The sequence below is a fragment of the Oreochromis aureus genome, linkage group 7, assembly GCF_013358895.1.
Source record: "Oreochromis aureus strain Israel breed Guangdong linkage group 7, ZZ_aureus, whole genome shotgun sequence".
Lineage (NCBI taxonomy): Eukaryota > Metazoa > Chordata > Actinopteri > Cichliformes > Cichlidae > Oreochromis > Oreochromis aureus.
Window position 1 is genome coordinate 59,373,720 of NC_052948.1, and position 26,452 is coordinate 59,400,171.

The 26,452-nt window shown below is 39.2% G+C and overlaps 1 protein-coding gene across 1 annotated transcript in view; it reads left to right on the forward strand.

The window, feature by feature from the left end:
- The first annotated feature begins 6,675 nt into the window (after positions 1 to 6,675).
- Positions 6,676 to 26,452, forward strand: part of fa2h (fatty acid 2-hydroxylase) — a 32,228-nt gene continuing 12,451 nt past the window's right edge. The window contains exon 1 of the mRNA XM_031734208.2: positions 6,676 to 7,080. Within this exon, the coding sequence (XP_031590068.1) occupies positions 6,802 to 7,080 (279 nt within the window). The 5' untranslated portion in view covers positions 6,676 to 6,801. The remainder of the gene's footprint in view (positions 7,081 to 26,452) is intronic.

The window sequence follows — 26,452 nt, forward strand, 5'->3', positions numbered from 1 at the left end:
TGTTAAATCTTAATTTAAATCTTAAATGTATTCAAAATCTCTGTTTTCAGTGATCCAAAATTACCGTGTACGTGTAGCATTTTACATGTGCCATATAACTGCTATACTAGCGCTGCAGTATTGCATCACACTGGACGCATTTCAACGATTTATCCTGCGAATTTGTTCGCTAGCAAAATAATAATTAAAAAAAATTAACGTTTAACGTATACATACTCGAAAATTATTTACCACTACTATTTATTACTACTACTTGATATCTCTATCTGATAAGAAAACTATTCAGATAGTTATCTGTAGTGAATGAAATACACTCCCAAGCAGTTTTCAAACCTTTAAAAGACAATATTAAAATCCAAGCGTTTTCAAGGATTTCAAGCACCCGTACGAATTTCTGTCCTCCTGTAGACAAACCGCATTATTTTCAGCGGTTTTATTAAACTCCACACTCCAATCCTCCAGTATAACCACCAAACTAAACGCCTCAATATAAGGCTACGTCCACACGTACACGGGTATTTTTGAAAACGGAGATTTTCCGTTTTCGTTTTAAAAAATAATCCCGTCCATACGTAAACGCAGAAATGAAGGAAAACGCTGCTAGGAACATGCCAAAACAACAGGTGGCGATATATTCCTAACCGTGTAGAAATGTTGGCCAATCAGAAGTCTAGAAGCCTCGGTAGGAAATAGTAAACAAAGATGGGGCATAGAAGCAGAACCGAGTCGTATGTGTGGAGGGACAGTAACTGTGTGTGTATATGTAAGCATTTAAACACTGCAGAGAGTACAATTAACAGTAACAGTATTGTCGAAATTCATTTCACCGAAACAATAACGTGGCGCACAGTGTGACGTCAAAAAAAGGCGCACACCTTTGACGCTGCGTTTTCTCCGTTTTCCTCGTCCACACGTAAATGCAAAAACGGAGTTTTCGAAAATATCCACCCTGGCAGGCGTTTTTAGAAATCTCCGTTTTCAGTGACTGAAAACACCGTTTACGTGTGGACGAAAGGTGCAAACGCATAGAAAAATCTGCGTTTTCAAAAATACCCGGGCACGTGTGGACGTAGCGACGCGAAAAGTCGACGCTGCCTGACGCAATGGCGGTTATTTGATCGAATGTGGGCGGGGCTGATTGCTTTAATGTGAGTGACGTCAAGTGCTAACGCTTTGATCTTTAATATTACCTCATTCCTGCAAACACTTAAGTAGAGACTAAACTCCCTGTTAGGATGAGTGTTGGACATTTTCTGAAAACTTAAAACGCAATTTCACTTGAAGCTTAGCACAAACTTAAGCACAAAGATGCTGACAATCTATGACTTTACAATGTACTGTGTTCAGTCTGCCATTGAGAGCTCCTTTGAACTAATTACTTACAGCCAGTGGGAAGATTTATGGGCAGGATCCCCTGATAAATCCACTAAATGTATTTTGAAAGAACTGCTCCAGGAAGTAATAAGGCTTTTAACAAAGTGTATTTTCGAAATGCTTAAAAACAAAAGATCAGTGTCTCAAAAGCAGGTAATGTCCACTATGGGCCACAGTGTTCCTCAATCTTTTGCTGAAGTCCTGTGCTCTTCAGAGAACGTACAATGCAAAATCGCTGAGAAATTCAACCAGCTCATTGCCAAAGAGGTTACAGCTCGTGTGAATTCAGCTATGTCTGCAGGCAAGGAGACCGCAGAGCCTGTAAAGAGCAGGATGGACACTCTGCTCCTCCAAACAATTGCGTTTTTAAGCTATTTAAGTGGACCATTGACAATTATCTGCAAACTTAGAAAGAAAGAAGATTATGTAGTCACAGGATTAACAACCTCTGAATCAGAGGCAACATCTGTGGAAAATATTTCTTCTGATGATTGCGGGAAAAGAAGTTGTGAAAAGAAAACAAATAAGATTCAAAAGACTATCTGCAAAGAAAACACATGTGATGACATTGGAGAAGCTGTATTACCTCAGCTGAATGAGAAATTACCTCAAAAACTTGAACCCTCAAAGATATCCTCTGCAGCTTGCAACCCTAAAATTACAGGTGATTCAGAGGTCAAAGAGTTGACAAATCCCACAAAAGATTCTTCTGCAGATGACAGCGTGTCTCAGCAGATGTTAAAAGCTGAGGTTGAAAGACTCAAAACAGCTGTAGACGTTCTGGCCGGGAGCCTTATTAAGCGGCTCCTCGGCAAAATGGAGATGAAATGTGACAAAGAATTCTACCAGTCACTAAAAAGGTTGTTGTTTGTGAGATTCTGGGCTGAAGTTGAGGGAAAAAACTTAAATATAACCCCAGAAAAGATTATAAACCTGGAAAAGAAAATGTACAGAGCTCTCCGTAAAGATGTGCGCTTGACTCCAGCTTTACTATCAACTCTAACAACGGAGGGTCAAGCACTCTTTGAGGGGGTGCTTAGTTTTTATTTCAAAAAGTATCTTTTACCAAAAAAGAAACCATCTATAATCAAACGGTTTTTCTCCACAATACGCAATGCCATATTTTCCCGTTTCTTACCTAACAGTCACCCTTAAGTAACTGCAGCCATGACTTTCTCTTCATTTTTTGAAGATGAAATTTAGGGCTTCACTTGTTTAAATTCAATTGGACAGAAACAACTGATCACCTCAAATTGGCCAGTAAGTTTTAAATATCACCCCAAAAATAACTGGCTAAAATACAATTTTAAAAAGAACTTCTCCCCCAGCCAGTCGCAGCAGATGGCTGTCCCTTTTTGTGCCTGGTTCTGCTGAAGGTTTCTTCCTATTAGAAGGGAGTTTTTCCTTCCCACCGTTGCCTCGTGCTTGCTCAAAAGGGATTTTTGCTGGGTTTTTTCTCTAATACTGCAGGGTCTTTACCTTTGCAGTATAAAGAAACTTGAGGTGAAAGTTGTATTTGGTATTTTTTTTGTTCAGCTAATAATACCAAACAAATTATTAACTAATCAATAAAATACCACCAAAAAAATTACATCTGAATTTCTGCTTATTTCATTTGCTGTCAGATTGTATGTAAGATTGTATGTATTGTACTTATTCTATTGTATATAATATTTTATTCTATTTTGCATAGTATGTTATTCTATCTTATCTTATGCTACTCTATTGTTTTTTTTTTCTTAATATTTACTGTTCTTAACTTGTACTTTCTGGCGTGACCAAAAAATTACTTGTGGGCCTAATAAAGGCTTATCTTATCTTATTTAAAAAATTTAAAATCAACAAGCCACTGCTGCTGTACTTTGTAGGCAGGAAAAAGAAGTCCAATGTCCAAAACTTGAAAGTTGCATTTTATGATTTATTTATCCAGTTTGGCAAGCAATAAACAAAAGATCAATTTTTATTGTTTCCTGCTGCTTCTGCTGTTCTGGTAAAAAAAAAACATAGACCCACCCCAGTGCATACTGGTCCTATACCAGTCCCTTTACTTATAAAAAATGGCCTTACACTTCTTCCTGGCTGACTTATCAAGATAAACAGCCAAAAAAAAAAAGAGAGAGCAAGTATTAACCCACAAATAAAACTTGTAAATAACCCCAAAATATAAGTAAGCCAACAACAAAATTTCAAAATAATAAAAATAAATAGCTCCAACAGGTAGAAAATAAAGGGGAAAAAATGTCATGGCATTGGAGAGGATTGGACCTGGAATGATCAGGCGTCAAATGAACGATTTCCTCCCTCTGGTGAGTGAGTGAGGTGAGGTCCTTATCTCCAGGTGTGCAGGATGCAAAGGCACCCCTTCAACAGAAGATGTGGTTAAAACACTCACACACTTCAAAAAAAAAGGAGGAAAAAATGCACACCTTTGGTAAAGAAAGAAAAAAATCTCACCTTTCCTTTTCTGAATACAGAAATGTGTGGGGTTTTTTTTGTTTTTGTTTTTATCTTAAATGTATTCAAAATCTCTGTTTTCGGTGATCCAAAATTACCGTGTACGTGTAGCATTGTACATGTGCCATAACTAACTGCTATACTAGCGCTGCAGTATTGCATCACACTGAACGTATTTCAACAATTTATCCTGCGAATTTGCTCGCTAGCAAAATAATAATTTTAAAAATTAGCATGTGTAACGTATACATACACGAAAATTATTTACTAGGACTTACGCAAACTTCCCCATTGTGAAAAGGTGCAAATCCTTATTACAGACTTTTCACGTGGATTTGGTCATTATCTTATCCGTGATTTGTATTTGTCGTTTCCCAGCAAAGCTGACTTGACTTGACCACTAAATAATCAAAGGAACTGATCATAGTTTGAGGAACTATGACCCTTAAAGTGAACAGCATGCTCCTGGGAAACTACCCTTTTCTTCTCATATCTGATGGCGACTTTGCAACCAGTGCAGTAAAACTATGAGTACTAACAGTATTTATGGGTGATTTAAGCCGCAAACATAAGATGTTATTATGTTTTTAGTTATTACACTTTTCAGAGCAGCTGGAAAAATACACTAGTATTAAATAGTACGTATAAAATAGTATGAAATAGTATGGATACTCACATGAGTATCCATACACGAGTACATCCCCCCGCCCCCCGCGATGTTTTCCGCTTTCTTCTGTAATGTTACCTGTGTTCAAAACGTAGCTGACAGTTCACCACCTGTTAAGGAGAGCTTTAAATTACAGTATTAATGATCACGGCATATCTATGTATGTTTTTTTATGTTTCCTAACTTTGCATTGGAGGACCAATATCTATATGGGATATACAGATGTTTTATACAAATTACACAATATATTTGTACATTCGATAGTTGAGTCGAGCATCGAATTGCGTCACACTGCAATGATTGCAGCGTATGCTTTTGTATGCTCCCTTTACACTGGCGCACGATCTTTGCAGATAAGTGTAGATGAAAATGGAAAACAAAATGTGCATTTTAATCACGTGTGAAATGACTGATTGGAAATGTTCATCTGTGGGGTTCGTCGTACAATTTGATGTTTTCCTGCCCCCTGCTGGTATTGCACCCCTCTAACAGGTCGACAAATATGAAGGGTTGTATTCCCTTGTATGATAATGCTCGGATCTGCTTTTTTATGTTCTTATAGCTGGCCATATTATATAGCAGACTTCAGTGTATAATGTCTCCTATATACAGCGACTTATTTTATTCGATTGAAAGATTAAATATGAATGTTATTGTTTTGTCCGCTTGCATGTACATGTGCTCCTGGTCGAACGTCACTGTTGTTGCAGACTGACGCCAACAGCTATGCAGGCAATTTTTCTTTCATTGCCGCCTTTGTGTTTTGGAGATGCTTTTAACTAGGTGGTGTCTAACTCGAATAGAAGTAGTGCAAGTACTCCATCATATATAAAAGGCCTGCATCCACAAAGTTTCTTATTAGGAAAATAGACCTAAAGTATTAAATGATAAAGCATTCAATGCAGAATAACGGCCCCAGATTTTAAAACATTCATTACCAGGGCAGTGCCTGTGTTATGAGATACTTATCATATGACGCCACTATGAGGTCACAGAATAGTATAATTGCACTTCATATTTCGATCACTTTTTCCACCGAGGTTGTGGCACCGTTTTAACTAATATTTAACGAAACACGCAGGTCGGCGCTCTTGGACAAAGACTGGGTCTTACGCCGCCTTCACGCTCATACGTAATTACCGCATCTCGGTCGAATTAAAGCGTAAAAATTCACAACCACATCTGGGTTTTCATTTGGCATCCAAACGTAAATAAGTTAAACAAGTTTGAATATGCCTTATAAACCAAGGTTTCGTCTTTGTTTTAATATTTACATTAAATGGGCTTTTAAATAGCTGCAAAGTAAATGCATAATAATAATCATTATAACAACGATATGTTCTTCTCTCGGTAAACACAAACTACAAACGAGTGTTTTATTTTTAAAAATGGGTTTGTTTATTAAAAGGAGAAGAAGAAGAAGAAGTTATAATTACGATTTCGTAGCACTCCTTAGTACCGGCTTACACTTGGAAAAGCAGTTTTTCCAAAACAACGTGAATGCAACAGCAACCTTAGATGAAATTTCAGAGACGCTTTAAAAACTATAGGCTACCCCTTCAACAGGATACATTCAACGCCTCATGATGTTAGCATGAACATTTCAGGGGTGAATACGATACGTGGTCTATTATAAAAGGAAGGAAATATTTATTTAACGTTGAAAAACTGCGCAGCAATTGCCAGATTTTTATTGATCAGGAAGTGATGACCAGTAACGTGACTCTTCTTTATGAATGTGATGTCATCTGACTGACGTCCATTAACGGTTTAATTTGGAATAATCAACATGAGAGATGTTAATTTATTATATTGTAAAGTAATTTATAATAGTCTTTAGCAGCAGGTTGGGTCGACGGAGCAGACTTCTTAAGCGTTTATGCCGCTTGTATCGGTTTAACAGCAACAGGTGCTTAGGAGAGTTATGCTGCATTCGGGGAGGGTTTGCTTTTGCTATTGTGTAAATATAACGGGTTTTCTGGTTACTGTTATAAGATATTCAAATAAAATATTAAAAATCTGCAATCATAAAAAGAATAAGTAATCACTGTAGCACATTATTCAGACGTTTTTGATGCGCGTATATGCGGATGTGATTGTAATTCAGTTTAAGAGCTACTAACTACGATTTTTCTGAACGCCTCACAAACCCCGCCTCTCTCGTCCGCGTCTTGCGAACACTAGGAGTTTAAGAGCCTCCGGGTATCATTACGAAAGTCAGTTCATTAGTCAGGTCGACTGTCCACTGAGGAGGACTTGGTCTCAGTTTTCAGTTCAGGTGGACCTTTTACATCTCCACTAACAGGATGTCTCCGTCCACGTCCCCTCGCTTCTTCACGGAGAGGGAGGTAGCCCGCCACTGCACCAAGGACTCCTGCTGGGTGCTGATGGGGACCAGAGTTTACGACGTGACAGCCTTCTTGCGGATGCACCCGGGTGGGGAGGCACTAATACGCAGCCGCTCCGGCAAGGACGTGAGCCAGGCGATGGAGGGACCCCCACATCGGCACTCGGAAAACGCCCGGCGGTGGATGGAGCAGTACTACATCGGGGAACTGGACAGAGACAGCGGCACCGAGGCACAGGTACCTCCCTTCCTCCCTAACTAGCTAGGATGATACCGCTGACCTCAGAGTAAGCAACTTAGGAGGAAAAGAAGTAAAACCTTCTGCCCGCATCTTCTGTCGATCTTCTTAAAGCTGTGTTAAAGTGGTATCTTATTTTTGAACCACTCACCTGTTGAAAGGTTAAAGTTTATTGAAGTTTAATATTTTTCTTGTTAACTTAGCTCAGTGGACTTTAGAGGCATAAAAATGTAAAATCAATCCCAGATTTCCGTTTTCAACTTTAAGAAGTTTCTAGCATGTTTGTCATTTGGCGTCTTTAAATCCTGGAGTAGGTATTCCCACCTGCCCTGACAGGTGAGATCAATATTCCTCACACCTTGTTAAAAAGCTGTCAGCAGTGTCACATTTTGTACTGTAAGGAGGTTTAGAAGTGTTTATAGACTTCATTTGATTCCAGACTCAGAATTAGGGGAAGGAAACTAGTCCCGGGCTCTTGGCGCAACAGGTGTATAATCCGCTCTCATTTGACTGTATTGGGCGTTTTCCTTTTTAGGTAACGAGGAAAAAGGAACTAGTATTGATCACTGAGGAAGGGAGTAAGGGGTTGGTGAGGGAAAAGCAATGCTTGTGTAATTCCTATGTGGAGGAGGCAGGGGCTAACAGGTGACATGGGAGACCTGTGGGGTTTTGGTGAGCTCGGGTGGGTGTGGAGGGGTCAGGCGTGTTAATGAATGATTCAAGACCCGTGCCTGTGTGCGTGTTTCTGAAAGAAAGTGAGAGAAGGAAACTGGTTTGTCTTGTCCCGGGAGAGGGGGGCTGCAGACTGGGGGGAAACTTGCCCCCTTCTGTCCCTGTAAAATGAATCCACACCCAGCCAGGTCCTGCGGGTTTCTGTGTTTCTGTGCGTGTGTGAGGAGGGAGTTTGCATAAATCTCTTGCAGACACAGTTCATATTTACATGGCTTGCCCACTCTCACGTGTGTCCCTGCCTGTTGGTTGCATCTCTGCGTAGAAAGTTTACACAACTGCACTAATAAAATGCTTATCCTCTGTGGGACTTCTAGGGTTAGTGACTGATAAGCTGTAACTACAAAAGTAATGACTTTTGGACCCCTTTGTCTGTCAGCTGTGAGATCTGCACATATGTGTGGCTGACAAAGTGTGGGTGATTGTGCTATGACTACAAAGGAGTCAGATTGACCCAAAATATGCCAGGCCCCCCCCCCCTTTTTTTTTTTTTTTATTATTATTTATTTATTTTTTTACTACTACTGGAGCCCCTCACTGTAGAGGCCAAGCGTATGGGTTTTTCCTTTAACTTGTCATTTTTAATGTCTAGTGGCTTATGGGTGATGGAGGATCTGCGTGGCAGTTATGTCAACACACATTTTCACACGTTTCACATGAGCTGTTTGTGATGTTGGTGTTTTTTTTTTTCTTAGCTGCTGTTGTCACTTAAAGAGACAATGTAAAACGTTTTTCAAGACTTTTGATTTAAACTGTGGCTCTTTTGGATGCAGTTCAGGACTGAGGTCAGTGACTGGGTGTATGGAGAACCTGTTTGCATGACTCATACCAAAATAATACGTATTTCATTCGTCTTTTTTGTTGTTGTTTTTTTTGTTTTATTATTATAAAGGAAGCCATATTAACTTGTCATGCCCTTGTGGATGAGACTTAAACCAGCTTTCTTGTGTTCTTGTGGTTGTCCCTCACAAACCAAAAGGGTTAAACAGTATGTGGGAGGGGCTTCTGTGTTCAAAGCCAGATTGGCACAATGTCTGCTCGGTACCAGAATTTGTTCTGCACAAGGGCAAACAAGGCTTCTTCCCATTTCTTTCACAATAGAAGTCCTTGACATATAGATCACTGTGCATGTAAACTGTTTACAGAAGTGCATTGAAGCAATTCACAACAGATTCTAGATAAAAATCAAGAAAAGTGAGAAGAAATCAAGAGTCAGATGAAATGAAACCTGTAGAAACCAAAAAAATGTTAAGTGGGGGTGGGGGGGTATACAATTTTAACAACCGCAATAAATCTATTCCTTTTTTAATTTGAATCATTCATTTAACAGGAAAAAATCAGGCTTGCAGATATTAAGAGCACATATCTTAAAGAGATGTGCTCTTAATATCATATAGGGCCAAGAGTAGATTATGTTGTCACTAGATTACTTTTCTGAATGATGACTAATTATTGATTTACCATGGGTGTGAAATTCTGAAAGTATGAACACGTAGGTCACAAGACAGAACTTTATGACCGACTGACTCAACAGGATATTCCAGTCATTTCAAGATCACATTTGTGTAGTTCGTTCTCTTCCCAATGAAACTGTTGCAAATGTGTTTCTTCTCTTTAATAATTTGCTAAATGGCTTTAACTTGCTTTTTCACATCACCAATGCAGTTATATACACATTTGTGTGGACTGGAGAGAAAAATCAGAAAGAAGTACCACAGTTTGGGCTTCAAACATGGATCTCAATACTAGTATTATTCTTATCAGATGATGTTGTTGTTATTATTATTATTATTGTTATTATTATTATTATTATTGTTATTAGCCATAGGTGGGGGTTTTTTGGTTTCTCTTTTACTGCAAGCAGATTTTCCCACAAAGTTTAGTGCTAAACTGATTTCTTGCTTATTCCATAACTTTAATAAGAAAGAAACAGTGGCTTAATATTTAGAAAACTGTTTTTAGATGCCTTCTAAAAGACTTCCATTAAGACATTTATATTTTTGAGTCATCAGTAAATAAACTAATTGTTCTGCATGTTTGATCCCAGCTTGAGGTCGATGCTCCATAAGAATGCTGCTAGTTTTCTTATTCTAGGAAGAAGCTGTTGAGCAGGTTAACCCCCTGCTAAGTAGAAAGACATACAGTCAGTTCTCTGTCTCAGGGGAGACTGCCTCATAGGGAAACTATAAGACTGCAAGCAAGTCTGTATCTAGAAAGCTGTGAGGTTGTAGAGCGTGCTGTTTGAGGAAGCAGCAGTATTTAAGAAAAACAAAGATTAGAAGCAACGATTTCATAGTAGGAAGCATGCATCCTTGAGTGAGAAGGAAGAATCTAATTGTTTTCAATCTATATTTTTTCTAAACGGCACCTCAGAAACTCAAATGTCAAGATCACCTGAGATTATTGCTCAAGAGATGTTGCCAGTCTTTCTAAGAACTGCCAGTTAAGAGTTGATCTTCAGATGGTAGATGCTGCACTGCAGTCAGAGCAGGAGGGAGGACTCGCTTTTCCCAGGTGTTTGAATGACAGAGGTTGTATGTGTATACGCATTTGGGAGGTTTACTATCAAACACTAGGTAATGTTGACACTATCAGCAAATCGAACTGGTTTGTAGTAGTTGTTCATTCCTCCTATTGACAACTAGTGTTTGAAATGATTTTTTTTTTTTTTTTTTTTTCCCCCCATGAAAAAAAAAAAAAAAAAAAACTAAAACAGGAAGTAGTGCAGTGTCTTTTGAGATAAACTGCTCAGATAATGTGTAACCACAGATTAACATTAAAGGTGCTAGAGTTGACAAAAAAATGTATTTTTGCATACTAGATGATACTAAAACTACCTGTCTTATTAACAGTACTCATTTGCAACAGTGACTCCAACAGTGCGGTCTTTGCCTCCACCAGTGAACACATTGCCCCTCCTTTCATTAGCAGAAGCAGTTGATGTTCACAACATATCTATTGTCAGTTACCCGATAACCACAAATCGGTCTGTTCTAGATTACATCATTGTTTTAGTACGCCTAATCAAATGCCATATACTGTAGTACTTAACTAAACCTTCCTAATAATACTTAAGGCCTGAAAACAACAAATGTCTCCTGTGATTGTTTATACTAGAGGACTAAAGCTGAAGTAGACCAATAAGAAGAGAACAGAGACGTCTATCACTGCATGCATAACAGCTGAGTTCTTTTTCAATAGGTCTGTATTTCAACCCTCTTTTAAGAGCACTTTGAACCTCTCAAAGGTTCAAAGTGCTCTTAACTCCATTCACTTTTATTTTCAGAAAACATCCTGTAGGTGTGTGTGGTGGTGTTGTGTTTTTTGTTTGTTTGTTTGTTTTTTGGAATGTCAGATGATCCGTTTATCCACAAAACCTGCTGACACTCACCATCAATACTTCTGTGATCCACTTTTTTACAATCCTTTTTTCAGTCTTTTAGGCTACTCCAAATTTAGATTTAGAAAATTTGGTCATCTTATCAGACTGGACTCTACACAAGTGCTTGACTACGCTGAGAAGTTCTCCTGTCATTAGTAACTATGCATAAAGTTGTTCCCATGTTATTAAAGCGAACATGTGATGCATATTTTAAGCTCTGTATTGTTGTTCTTACAGCTCTGTCCTGTTGTTCTTCTACTAGAGTAACGTTGTATGGTTCAAAGTAATCCCTCTTTATATTAAACTGGGACTTGTTGAACCTTCAATCTGCCTCCTCCAAAAACATCCTTTCTTTTAAGCCAGCCTTCTTCTGATTGGCTGCTCTTTGTAAACAGAAGGTTTTGAACAGCAGGTGGGTGGGGCTTCTGAGCGTAGTCACCACTGTGAGCTTATCCTGTGCATCATTTAGAGCGAAAAGTAGAAAACGACTCTTAATTGAGTGTTTTCATTGATTACTTGCACGTGCTGATATCATTATTTAAAACTTTTTTTTTTGTTCATTTGTAGCAAAACTAAGTGAAGTACAGGGTAGAAGCACCACTGCAATTGTATAACAATTTCTGTTATGCAAAAGTTGTATAAATTCTCCCACTGATTATCCACTTCAGCACTTTCCACTTCTCTTCATGCATATTTCAGGTCAAGTGAAAACAGAACTGCACATTCATTCCCAGGTGCACCTTTGTTCTGTGACCCTGCCCCTGTTGTCTTGAAGGAACTGAGCCAACACTGCCTGTCAGCCTCTGGACTGTATGTGGAAATACCTGGCCCTAAAGTGCTTGACACATTCCTTCCATTTTTGTATCATTCAGCTTGTTTGTCTCACTTGTTCTTTCTGTAAACTGCAGAAAGAGAACAGAAGCTGGCATGTAAACTTCTGACATATAGGAAAAAGGAGCTGCATAGTCATAAACTTGAGAGCATAGTAGCTGTATTCTTAAATGTGAATATCTAATGAGGGGATTGTGTACATGAATGAAAAACAGAAATGTATGGAAAAGCTGAGCAGAGAGTGACCATATGTGGGAGGGCATTGTTGGAGTACAACAGCTTAGTTCTGTACTCTTTGAGTGGGTGACGATGAATATAAAGTGTAAACTAGGGCGTGCCATGATGGTGGCTGTTAAGTTTTGTGGACTGAATTCTGGAGGGTGTCCAGGTCGAGCCGGTGGATCGTAGGAATGCAGACCTTCGTGTGCACACGTCTTTCCCCACTCAATGACAGGATTGTCTTTTATCAGAGGGCACGGAGAGGAAGATGGAAGGACCTGATCCAAATATTCCCTTTTAATATCAGTATTAAAAGATGCTAACTGCCACGTGTGTGTGGCCTCTAGCTTTCGGAGCAGTGAAATGGTTGTTTATTAAAGACTTTGTCCTTCAGAGCAGGTCTTTCGACCTACATTTTCCTTTTTTTTTTTTTTTTTTTTTTTTTTTTTTTTGTAACTCCTCTCCAGGACCTGTGTCATCACTTCTCCCCCCACCAAGCTGTACAAGTGAATTACCTCTTTTACAACTCTTAAGAGCTGCTCTTCTTTTGTCGCCATGGTGATACATTACCTGTAACATTGTTTACCTTCGCTGCTATAGAGACTGCAGACACAGCAATTAGTGCTCAGGTGCAGGCCTCTGGTGGCTCACGCCATCGCCACAGAAACACCTGAGGAAGGGTGGGGGTCAAGGTGGAGGTGCACTAGGTGGATGGTCAGAGGGGATGAGAACAACCATATGCCTGAAAGATTAAGGTAAAGGTCCCACAGGAGTGATGCCGAAGCCTGCCAGCAGTCTTTTCTCTTATTGATTCATTTCACCACAGCATTCTTTAAATATTAATGTGTTTATGCACACTGTTCTCAGGATATGTGGTTGCCCTTAAAGGTTCAAAACTACTAAAAAAGTTGTTATCCTCAAGTACCCTGACCTTAAAAATAATGTCCTTTTTCATTCTCCACAACTTGGGTGAAGGGTTTAGGGCAGTCTCTGTCAGCCTTTGTCATAAAACAAGACAAAAAAAAACCCCTCAAAAAATAAAAACCTTTGTGGAGCTGCAAACTGCGCCCGAGCATTTCTAATTAAGGTGACGCAGATTATCAATTATATCAACGAACCTGTCAGCATTACTAATAAAAGCTTTTCATTGTCACTGTGTGAGTTCTTTCTTCTGAACAATATATATATTTATTTTTGTTAAACAAATACCACCACATGGTGGGAAAAACTGCAGTTTTATTTGTCATGATTAGCTGAGAGGTATTAGTCATTAAAATTCCTTCCACCCCACCTCTTTCTGTAGCTTTACACAATGATATAAGCACTCTTTTCAGCATGTAGGCCTTGGTGGAGCTATGTGTATACAGATCTGGTGGATGCAACAGGTTGGCTAATAGCTCAGGTGGAGAGCCCAACACATTGAAACACATGTATATGCTCAGAGGTGTGTTGTTGCAGAAAAACAAACAGTTAAAGGTGTGGGAGAAACAGACAAGACTTTCAGTCACACCCAGAGAAGGTACAGAAGATGAAAAGGCCTGAAAGACTTTGCAGTATCGTCTTTAGGGAGAGAGAGTGTTTATTAATGGGGGATAGTTTGTGCACAAACTATGTGGCTGCTCATCAGACTTTAGGTCTCTAGACAAACTTTTCTCTGGGGAATGCTGTGAAATGAGTGCGACATCTTAGTGTAGGGTGAAAAGAGTTGGTTTACAGCAGTGCGCAGTGGGAACCAAAGATAAATGTGTTGGATATCTGGGGAATTTGCTCCTGCCTTTTGGACTTGGGTCTTGGTTATGGTCGCATTATATTATGCACCACAGGCTGGAAACCTGAGTAAAAATACAGGAGAAAGCTGTTAGGCTTTTGGCCCAAGGAGAGTATAGGTAATAATAAGAGGTGTGGTCATAAAATTCCTGGAATTAAAAACTAAAACTTTTCTTGTGCGCATCATTAATGGGTTATGTGCTGTCGGATTTGTTTTGTTTTGTTTTGTTTTGTTCTTAAATTTTTTGTTCTGAGCAGTTTTCTTCTTGCCTCTGTGATTGACACATGAGCGTGTCAAATCAACAGCTCTGCGATTGGCAGAAAGAAGTCAAAGGGAGCCAAATCTTGGTAGTTGGGTGTGACGTGAGGTTTCGGTGTCAGTTGTGAAACAATGTCATGCACTACACTTCAGTTAGAGTTTTTTTTTTTTTTTTTTTTCCCTCAGGATATTAAGACTCCTGGGGTAAAATGTATAGTACACTACCTCATGATTTGGGAATAGGGTGTAAATGACAGTCATGCTACTGGCTGAACATATGCTAATTCCTCCTCTGAAACCTATTTTTTAGTTTGTATTCAAAGACTTGTTTTCTTCATCACCACCACCGTCATGTGACATCCAGCCTCGTCTGACACAAAAATTGATGTCAGCTCTCTGCTGAAGTTCGAGGTCTGGGATAAAGATGCAAAGGAAGTGATCAGAATTTTATAGAGTAATCCTCAAATGGCAACTAGTTTGTCTTCCCAAGTTAATTTGATTTGTACTAGCATGTGCATAGGAATGTATGCATCCATAACTGAACTGTCATGTTATTAAAGTAGACTTACTTTGCTAACCTCAAAGTTTATTTCACACTGTGGCTTAGAAAAGTGTCGCATTCTGATGCTGCTGCATTAGAAAAATGCAATGACTTGGCTGTTTTGTTTTTCATTTCACCATTTCAGTTTTGTCTATTTGAAACTTGGCTTTTTTTTTTTTTTTTTTTTTTTTGGGGGGCAACAGCATGCTCACGCAAAGAGAATGCCAATGTAAAAATAACGCTGTGGGCGGGGGGCGGCATGTAAATTTGATATTGGTTTGATTGGCTTGATCGGCGTCTCTAAAATGTGACGTAGCTCTAGTAAAATAGATTTGAATGTCAGTAAAGCTGAAATCTAATTAAATCAAAGGGTTCATATATGAATACAAATAACCCAAACAGGTGATTAGTGTGTATCTAACCAGGTTATGTCCCCAAATGAATGAGGACAGGAGAATGAATCACACATGTACATGACAACTGAGCAAAAAAGATCTGCAAGGGAATAAATATTTGAAACCCTGAGAGCCTCACCGTGTTCTGATCCATTACCAACTAACTGTAACCTGCTATTGAAATTTGGTTGTCTTTACATGAATGGAGACACTTCCTCTATAGATTTGCTGTCTTCATGGCTGATGTAGCTGAAGGAGTCGAATACCTTCAATTGCCTTAATTTTTGATTCTAATTTTATGATTGACCGAGGGCCTTCAGATTAGGTCTGCTCGTTGCTTATGTTGTTTCATGGTCAAAGTGCATAAAGAGCACAACAGCATAGTGAAGGAGGTTGCATTGTGTCTGTATGACACTTAGCTCACTACTTAACATGTATCGTTGTGGGAATATGACACAATATGGACAAGCTGGCTAGCTACACAGAGCCTTTGGTTCTTGCACAGATAAAAACTCACAACAGCCAGAGAGAGGGAGAGGGTGGAATCTTGAGTCCTGGTCAATCAGGTTTGACTGGTTCTTTTAGTGATCTTGTAATCAATGCGCGCGCACACACATACAGTTATGCGTCATCGCCCTCACCCACCCTCCGTTCCACCGTCATTTTCTGCCCCCTCCCACTGCATGAAGGATATGTGCCCCTCTGTGCAGATGGTCTGACTTTCTAGATTCCTCCATAGTCGCAGCTGATTTGGCATTTAAACAAATAGATACAGGAACAGTACAACACTGTGTTCATTGTACACCTGACATGTTGTTTACATTGTGTCATTTTGAACGAAGGTGATGACAGGGACTTCTTTTTATTTATTTTCTGCTTAGGTCTTCTTGTCAAAGAAAACATTGAGAAAGCAGTGTAGTCAGCAGCCTTACTGCTCCTATTTGCATTTCTCTATTCACTTTTTTCCTAACGAGGTAAAACCAAGATCACAAAGATGTTGTAGATGTAACACCAGATAAATAAACGTTCATTTGACAAAGACAAAAGAACAGCATGTTTTTTCTTTTCCTTTTTAAAGATCCAACTTGCATGCACAAGTTTTTATTTCAGCTTAGTGTGCGAGTCTGTTACGCTTCGCTGCCATTTACAGCTTCTCTCCCCTCCTCTGCTCTCCGTTTCACCAGTCCTGCACCTTCTAAATATACACCAAGGTGCAGCAAACAAGAGGAGAATTCTTTAATCCACTTGACAACAACTAGTTATAACAACTAGTTATATCACTGTAAGAGACCTGGAAACTTTATGGGAAGTGTTAAACGTAACAAGAAAAGAGGCAGAGGAGACTGTAAGGAGCTCTGTCGATGGTCCTTTTTTTTTTTTTTTTTTTTTTTTTTTTTTTTCCCCAATTTTTGTTGTTAAATCAGAACTGAGGACCTTGTGTTTCCTTTCACCTGTATTTCGGCTTTCCTAAATGAAGTAAACCTGGAACGGTAGACAATTTAATCAAATGGATGGATCCATAAATTAGAGAGGCACAGAGCAGATCCACAACCAAAATCAGTGTCTGAGCTATAGACTTTGGATTAAAGATGCATTGAGTCATAAGAGTTTTGACCTACAAACGCACCTGAGGACAAAGGGTTTGCCCACACTTATCCTAATCCTGGTGTGTGTTTGGCTAATTTGGGAGCGGTGAAATATTTCAGCAGTGCATAATGCCTGTTGAGTAATATAAATAATGGGTGCAGGTGCAGCTGTTTCTGTATTCATGGAAGAGGAGAGGTGACTGTGCGCGTCTCTCTGTATGTAGCTATCTCTTCCTCATAGTGTGTGTGTGTGTGTGGTGCGAGAGTGAGATGGAAATGCATTCAACCTTCACAGAAACTCATGTGATCTTCCGGCTGACACTGATGTCATTGTTATTGCATCTAAAAAAGCAGGAAAAGGCCTTTGCTTATGAATGAGCAATAGGCTAATAACGTGTGTTTTTTACCGGATGTGGTGCATTTTGTTCTTCCCCAACCCACACACAGAGCCAGTATGTGAGACTTTGGAATCGCATTGACTTTATTGTTAAGACAAAACACTGACACATGTAGTGATTGGTCACAGGTTTTATCCCGTGTCCCTGATTAAAATCTGACGCATAGATGAGATAATGAAGCTTATCTGACAACATCTTCAGTGGATCCATCGTTCCTATTGGATTATCAAGTAAATAATTTGAGGTTTTCTGTAAAATGTGTGAGTGATTGAATCCTGATGATCACTTATCTGCAGAGCTCACGGCCTTTTCAGTGTTATCAAACCTTCTGCTGAACTTCAGCCTTTACACATGTATTCTACTAGGCAACGGCACCTGACACGCCCTCACATACATGTTCAAACACACGCCCACACAATGGTCACAAAGCTTTTGCACAGGTACAGTTTTTCAGAATAAACTACTCGCTTATCAGGTTCCGCTTCAGGTTTTTCCAGGTTGCCCTCAGATTTTTAGTCCCCATATTGGACATAAAATCTAGTGTATTGTTGTTTGTGAGATATGTGGAGCCCACAGTATTTTACCTACCCTTTAATTCCACAACAATAATTCCCATTTTTATTTTTTTTTCCATGGTTTGTTCAGACTTGCCTGACGTGCAACGCAAACCATAAATGGTACAAGAAAGTGTGTTTTCTGTGCACAGGTTTAGAGTCCTCATCCGGAATCAGGAGAGGTCATACAATTTAAGAAGATACAAAAAAGAATAATAATAAATGTTTGATCTAAATGTTTTATTCTTTTGATGGCAGAGGTTTTCTAGGGTATATCTTGCTTAATCTTTATACTATCTTTATGGACGTAATAAACCCCATCAGCCTCCCCAAGTGTGCTGACTCGCCCTCCTCCTTCTGCTTTGTAACTAGAGACCAGAGTGGTTATAAAAGCTGACCTGTGGATCTGCTGCCTTAAAGGGGACCTATCCTTTTGTTATATATGTATATACTGTTACAGTGGTGCAGGCTCACACTGAAAATGGCCAGTTTCAAATTGTGAGGTCAGTATATGTTCTCAGGCTTCAGAGTGCTCGAAAAACCCTGTTATAAGGTTTGTTTGTTCTGTTGGCTCTATATGATGTCATTGATTTCTGGTTGTTAGCACAGAGGCTCCACCCACTTGTTGTTCTGTTTGCAAAGGGGAGCCAATCTGAAGAAACTTGCCTTAAATGAAAAGGTGCTTTAAACGTATTTTGGACAATAGATAAACTGATTGGCTGCAGCGATGCCCGGTTTAAGATAAATGGGGGTTATTTTGTCCTGTGTGTTGAACAAAGTTACCCTGAAATTAACATGGAGCTGTGATTAAGAATGTCGGGGTCCCTTAAAACTATATTGCCGATGATTTTATAGAAGGTAGCATGAAATTTAACAGCTGGAAATGCAGGATTTGGCAGACAAGGAAAGGCAGATGGGCGATGTTGCCTTCATTGAACTGAACCATAAGTGGTACCAGTTGGTGACTTGTATCTGTTTTTTATGATCAAAGATATTGTTTGGTTCTAAGAAGATGACCTAATCGCTGTTCCAACCATGCCATATCTTGTAATCACAAAATCTCGACTCCACCGGCCAGCAATGATGCTTGCGTAAACGCTCCCAGGGGGAGGACAGAATACAACCTTTGTTCTAAACGTAGTTTTTCCACGCGCACTATCAGCAGCCATAAAATCCACCGTAATAAAACCCAGTGATGGAAACCAGTACGGACAGGTCGATGAGGTGGGCGTGGATCACATTTTTAAATTTGTTGTTCGGGTTTCACCACAAAAGTCACAAAATCAAACCAAATCAATAAAGGGGAAAATGAACGTTTAGACAAAGTGACAGTGACGCTAATTGTTTCAGAGTAATTTTGAGTTTATAGTAAATGTTTAAATGTCTTGTTTAATTGCTTGTATTCCAAGAGGCGACAGGTAATACCAATACCACACCCTAACTGTGTAGTTTTGTAGGTTTGGTTGCAAGGATGCATTCACAGTTTGATCTGCAGGTTGGTGGCATTGTTGCTGTATCCACTCTCACTCTCATACAGAGCCAAGAGTTGGAAAAACTGTCTGAAATCAGACTTGTAAAGGAGGATTTATTTGCACATATGCTGATCTTGTTATCTTTGGCCTTGTGTTAATGTGTGCATCCATTATTGTAACATAAGGGGAGATATAATAAGCCTTTGTGCCCCTTGCAGCCCTCAAAATGTTTAATTCCCTCTTGCCACATTCATTTAACTCATCCACCCACCCATCCTTTCTCCTCCTCCCTCTCTCCCCATGGACCCTGACTATAGTTTCAGTGTTGTGTTGGTACCAGGCCACATTTACACCCCACTCTAAACATCTCCTTTGTTTTTTGTCTGTCATTCTTGCAGATTTCTCCTCCTCCTGTTGGGACAGAGCGCTGCTTATGTGTTACTCCTCTCTCATTCCCTCCATAAAATAACATTATTCAATCTTTCAGTTGTTTTCTCGTTCTGAAGTGTTGAAGCATGGGAACCTTAAAACCAATCTCATCTTATCATGAGAGGCTAGTCTGAGCTGATGATCTTCATGAACTTTGGCTTGAAGGTTGGGGTTTGTGGTTTATGAAGCCCTCTTTTTTTTTTTTTTTTTTAAAAGGATTTCTGGTGGTTTACAGTATATGTTGTGAGTATTTGTAAGTTTGCTGGATGCCCATTGTATAAGCCAGAACGGTAATGAAAGGTCTTAAGTGTCCTGCTTCTTTATAATGCAGTCAATAGGTGTCATTCTTGATGTTCTAATGGGTGAAAGTCATGTCAACATTGCAGACATACCACCCATTGTCTCTCTTCAGGCCTGCGGAGTGTACACAGGCACTCCTGCATCGGCATAGACACAACCGAAGATGGACAATCAGTTACTGACCTCCCACCTCCTCCTTTATGTTTACTTAATTCACCTGCTGTCCATTTTGTTCTTTAGGTTTCTGGCTTTCCATTTAAGAAATAATGCAGAGAAGTGTCAGAATAGGTGAGGGAAAACCGGTGAAATGTATGAAAACGAGTGGAGGAGAAAAGTCACTGAGGTTGAAGTGTTAATCAGGAGAGATGGATGAGGGGAGGAGCACAGCTTTGTTACCAAAGTCCCAACCCTCTTTGAACCTTAACCTGAGTAACACCAATTTGCATTACATACATTTGATTCCTAGAGATAAGCCACAAGTATTTTAACCACAGTGGAAAATCAGTATATACAAAGCAAAGAGGAACTCTCAGCGTAGGCTTGTGACTGCTGTTCCTCTTTGGTTAAACAGTGATCAGCTTCACCACACTCTCATGATGGGGCTTAGCGTTTCTGACATGACTGTATCTGTCCTCATGCAATGACTATAATTTCTAATACTGCCCAGGGGTGCCCACTGGGGATCATCTCCCTCTAGCCTGTGTATATTTAAGAATTGTGTAGTGGATTCTGTGCAGTCTTAGTGCTGTTATGTGAGGTTAACTTTTTGCTGGAGTGCCAAGTTATCAACTAATGGTAGAAAGCTTGTTTAGCAACGCACAGATGCACATAACTGCTAATTAGTGCTAAGTAACAGAGCAATAACGTACTACAATTACACAAGCTTTGAGTCTGTGTCACACAGAGAGCCATATTATTTCTATAGTTCTGCTAAAAACCCAAACATTGTGGAAACGTCCAGCTCGCTGAGACCCTAACTCCAGTATCCAAATGAGAAAGTCAAAGAAAACGGTCTCTTAAATACACATAGTGATGTTTAATTGGACATTTCATTTCAGTTCACTGTGAACTATGCAGTATAGTAAGGTATGTTAAGTACTAATATTTAGATTTGAGCTTTTAGGGCTCTCTGGTATACTGGTTTTACAGCATCCATGGTATGAACATTGGTCTACAAAGAAAAGACGATTCTTGCCATTCAAGTATGCAGTTTCCTCCTTCGCTTCCTGGTTAATGTTGACTTTGCCTTGAAATCATCACCCACCAACACTAAATGGCTCCATTTTTACTTCATGTATTCTTGTCTTTGGATGGGGTTTTGACTTAAACTACTAGGTAAACAGATTTCTTTGTGGATTCAGTGTCGTTAACATTTAAGGTTTTGTGTACCATGAAATTACTACACCTCAGTGTTTGTTAGATGATTTTGTTATGAATATAATAAAACCACAAGCAGGCTCATTATCATGGTCGACAAATGAAAGAACAGAACTGGATTGTATGAGGTTATAGTTTATGACTTGAATGCATTCCCTCCAATGTGTCAAAGTTTGGGTTATTAGAATTTATACGTCTTTCTCAGTGCTGTGGTGCCACATCTAGTTGATAGTTTTTGCTTGCGTGTTGTTTCAGACTAATTTAAAATAGGTCACTGGCAGCCCAGATGGGGGTTTTGTTTATTTGTTTCAGGTAAATGCCACATATGGTTTGACTCAAGCAAAACACATATTTGCTTGCTCAATGGCAACAGGACCTGTGATCTTTTTCAGTCTGCCACGTGAATTAAGGTGATTGATATCAAATACACAACAAAGAGGAAATTGCAGTCTGCACTGAGAGCACTTATCATCTGTGTCCACCTATCAAGTGTGAGGGGCACTCTTGTCAATGTTAAAAGAATAATGCAAAAATCACTTTGTTTTTCTTTCTAAAAGATACAGTGTAAAGGTGAGGTCATTTAGCTATAAATAATAGCGACGACTTGGTCGATTGCTGGATTGCTTCCTGTCTTGGTTATTCCAAGTCAGGTGTGCAAACAAAGCAAAACTTTGGCGACTTATTAGATGAACAGCCGGAGGGACACCTTGTAACCATGGTGCTGTGGCTTTAAATTTCCCTAATAGCTATTGTTTTTGTTTTGTTTTGTTTTACTACGCAAAACCTCAAAAAAGCTCACCTTGGCACAGTCTTACTGTCGCTGCTCTTTCCTGTGTCACAGAAATGTCCTCTGTTGGCTACCATGCTGCCATGTGACACCTCTCAAAGGTGAATATTAAAGTCTTTGATGGCTTCAGTGGCTCACACATTTTGCTTTTGCTATCATAAAAGGTAATCATTAAAGTTGGTTTAGTTAAGTTTTATCCTCATTTACACCTTCAGTGCTTAAAGATTACTGGTGAACGACTCCAGGAACTCATCAGACTATCCATGTTACTGATTTGATGTTTCATGGTTAAACAAGGCAAATTTCATGTCTTGACTTTATTTGTCTCTTAAGCCCAAACACTGTTGTTCTGATCGAAATTAAATTCGTATTTAACAGTAGCAATGGTAAGTATAACTGAACTAAATAGAAGTTATTTACTAGTATAAGGTTGTGTTTCACCTTACAAAAAGAGGAAAAAAACCCACGTCTTGTTTATATAACTGTCACAACTGCCGAATACTTGGGAAGATCCAGTGTTTTCTAGTTCTGCTTTAAATATTACACATTCTTTCACATCCTAAGTAACTTAACATCAAACAGGACAAAAGAACTTGCGACTTTCCACATTATTTTCAAATTTGGTTTGGTAAATCCCTCATTGCACAAATTTAATCGTTTTGTTCTTCAGTTTGACGGTTTTTATCACGCTTGTTCCTGTTCGCCTAGCCTGGTGATACGGTTCCGTTTTATTGCCAAGAAGAAGAAGCAAACAGACACAACATGTATGTAATGTTGTTTGTTGATGACGTTAATAGTCTGTCATCCACTTACTTTGTTTGAGATTAGCATGTACTCACTGTAAGATGGAAGCAGGAAGTTTGATGTTATCTCTTGTTTAACTGCTGGTTTTGAAACAAGCTATTAAACAAACATGAAATGCTGTTATTTTATTCCAAGACTTCTCATATCGAGGGATCAGATGTTTGTAAAAAGCTTAAATTACACTTTTGTAAGAGTAATGATTACTGTTAAATAAATACTATATACGTATCTCTTTTTCAGTATAAAGTTGACTTGGGTTTACTGATCTTACAAAAATGGTGACTTGAATCTAAACTGGAGGACTGAAACTAAAAGATCCTCTGCTGCTCTGTAGTGAGCATTGTTCCTGTGTACTCATTTGTTTCCACGGCTTGCTCCTTGGAGAGTGTGGCTCTGAGTTCCACAGTGGGTATGATTTATTGTTAGGGGGTTATGTAATAGAGGGTTCACATGTAGGGTTTGTGTACTGTCTTTATTTAAAAAATTTACTTTAAAGCGGTATGTGGAAGTTTGAATGTATTTGTCAAGGCAAGAACGTGAGGTGAGTGTTTGCATTACCTGCTGACCGAGACTTGAACAGGTAATATTATATTTATTTAAAAAGCTGGTAAATATTGATGCATATTTAGTGAGGCTTTGCTTAGTAACCAGGTGACTGAGTATCTGTCTGGTTTTTGGGGGGATTTTTAAGCTACTTTCATGAAAAATGCAGGTAGTATTTTCTTACGTTTTGGGGAGCTGGGTGTCATTTATGTTTATCAAGCACAGTTTTTATTTAGTTTTTGGTTTCTTCTTTCACACCAGATGTGGTTAGACGTGGCTTGTTGTCTAAAATCATCTGTAAAAGCCCAGTTGAGTAAAAACTCAACCACTGTTAGTTTCTGCAGACTGGGCGTGACTCTGATCAGCTGTTCTCTGTACTGAGTCCTTCTGCAAGCCGCTTTGCAGCCCACGTCAACCCCAGTTCCTCAATTTCATGCTCTTTGTGACTTGATCATTGTCATGCCTTTTGTTTTTCTTTTTCCCTCTGAGGGTATCCTGGTGCTGATCTCCTTACCTTTTGGCTTTCCATGAATGTACATGAGAGGTTCCCAGAACGGAGCGACACCAAAGCTTTGAACATTTAAAAAAGAAAAGGGGAAAGAATTGTTTATTTCCTGACCTTTTGTATTTGGTTCTAGCACAAACAAATACAGGCTCTGTAGCAGCAGCTTATCTATGATCACTAACCTCATCCTTGCCAAAAATAGGCTACAGATCCTCCCATTTTAAGGAAAATCTGGTGGGAAATTTACATTCCCAGTAATGGCCACCCTCACCCTGAGCTCACCACACCTACCTACAGGGTTCACTGATGGAACAAGGCCTGAGTCACATTTATTCGATCATGTGTATAAAGTGGGACGAGGTAGAGCTCATTAAACACCGCATTGCTCACAGACTCACGTAGGTCATGGCTGCTGCTGATACAGAGGGTGTGTCTGTTTATTGCTTTCACCATTATGAACCTATCTTACTGCTTGTTTTGGGGTGTGTGCATTTATAATAAAAAATGAAATGGAGGCGTGATAGCAGCTTTAAGCCAGTAGTTTCTGCTTCTGATTAGTGTCACGAGGATAAATATTCTGAACCTCATTGGTCATAACCACACAAGTGACGCTATGAACAGCAGCCACACCAACTTCTTTATGAAACCGGCTTAAATGATTTGGCTTGTTTATAATATTTCTGCTGTTTTTAAAAAAACAACAACGAACAAACAACAACTTTGTTTTCATTTTGAATGTTTAATCTTGCTCTAATAATGTGGATGCTCATTAAAATACACGTGATCATTTTTGACCTTTGGACGCAACTGTGGAAGGTTGTTACAGTTGTAAATTCGCAGATATGAGGATTTATTGTAATATACAACAAGGTGCGAGCGAGAGACATGAAGATGAGAACGTGAAAATCAAGTTACAGAAATGTTGAGGTCTGATAGTCCAGGGTGAGCTACAACTTCAACACTATTCTCTCAGGATGAGTATGGTGTGATAATGGGGGGAAGGGATGTAGCGTTGCCTCTGTAGGTGTTGAATTGCCAAGGCGATGTTGGTAACAAACCATAGGAGGCCTTATGTGCGCATCCAGCCAGCTGATAAATATTTCACCTGACTGACGTGGGCTGTTGAACTCAGACGATCAGAACGGGGCGCTAATCTGACAGTTCCCAGAGCTGACTTCATACAAACAGAATGTAACTTGACATGGGTTCTAATTTTTTATGAAGGCCGTGGGGATAATCTGCCCACAGTCTACTGCATGCAGACTTGGCAGGTGGCTTTAAGAGGCCAAGCTGCTCTCATTTTCATGGGAACAAGCTAATGTATCTTTTTGTGGGTTTTAGTTTGTTGCAGTTTTGCATAAATGGATTAGTTTAGCCAACCCAGGCTTTGTTGACCGATCATCAGTCCGTCATAGACTGGCCTTTTTATCCTTGTTGTTTTTTTTTTTTTTTTTTTTTTTTTTTTTTGTTTCTTTGTCACGTGACCTCTTGTTGTTTGCGTTTTGCATCTTCATCAATTTAAAAAAAAAAAAAAAACAAAAAAAAAACAAAAAACTATCAAGCAAGCCTGTCAGTCAATAATTGGCTCCAACTCATATTAGGTAGAAAAGATATCGATATCAGTGGATGATGATGATTATGTGCTGTGTCACATCAATTTGGCTCTGGCAAAATATTCAATAATAGCGTGATGAAGAACGGGACGCTATTTATTCTTTATAATGAAGATTTATTTAAAAGTAAATGATGCACTACATAAAACATCTCTTGTGCTTTAATAAATCTTCAGCACTGTGTGTGTCTGTATTAGCTACAGCTCATCTTTGGATGTCAGTAATCGGAGGACAAATCTGATCAGCAAAACACTCAGATGGTTTTGGACTCTTTGCATATTCACATCACCTGCTGTCATCATTATCCACATGGCTTCTCTCCAGTTGCAACAGCTGTGCCTTCGGTGCCTTTTTTAATAAGAATTATGTAAACATATGTTTGAGTCATTTGTATTGCAAAATACTACATTTATATATTTAGACATACTTTGGAAACCTGGTCTTCTTAGAATCTCTCCCCCTTTCTGTGCAGCAGAACACAAACTAAACGTCACACCAAAATACAGACTGACTGTGAGTGTTCCATAAAGGTGGTAGCATGGTCCTTTGTCGGAGGTGTTCAGCAATCCAAAACGGTTTCAAGGTTGAAAGCATTATGGTATATGTCACATGTGACTGTAACCATTAAAGCCCAGATTATGGGGCCTTTGTCCTTTTACGCTGTTATATGCTATACAAAGTGCAGATGGGCCATAATTGGCAAATAGACTGTGTGACTCCTGTTCTATTTATATACATCTTAACACAGCCGTAGTTTATGTCATAGGTACTATATTGTGCACCTGTCTACCTGTTTTGCATAAGCCACGCACTATAAATATCTGTATCTGTCTTTCTCCATCTGTGGCTGGCTGAGGCCATTTTAATTTCTATTTTACATC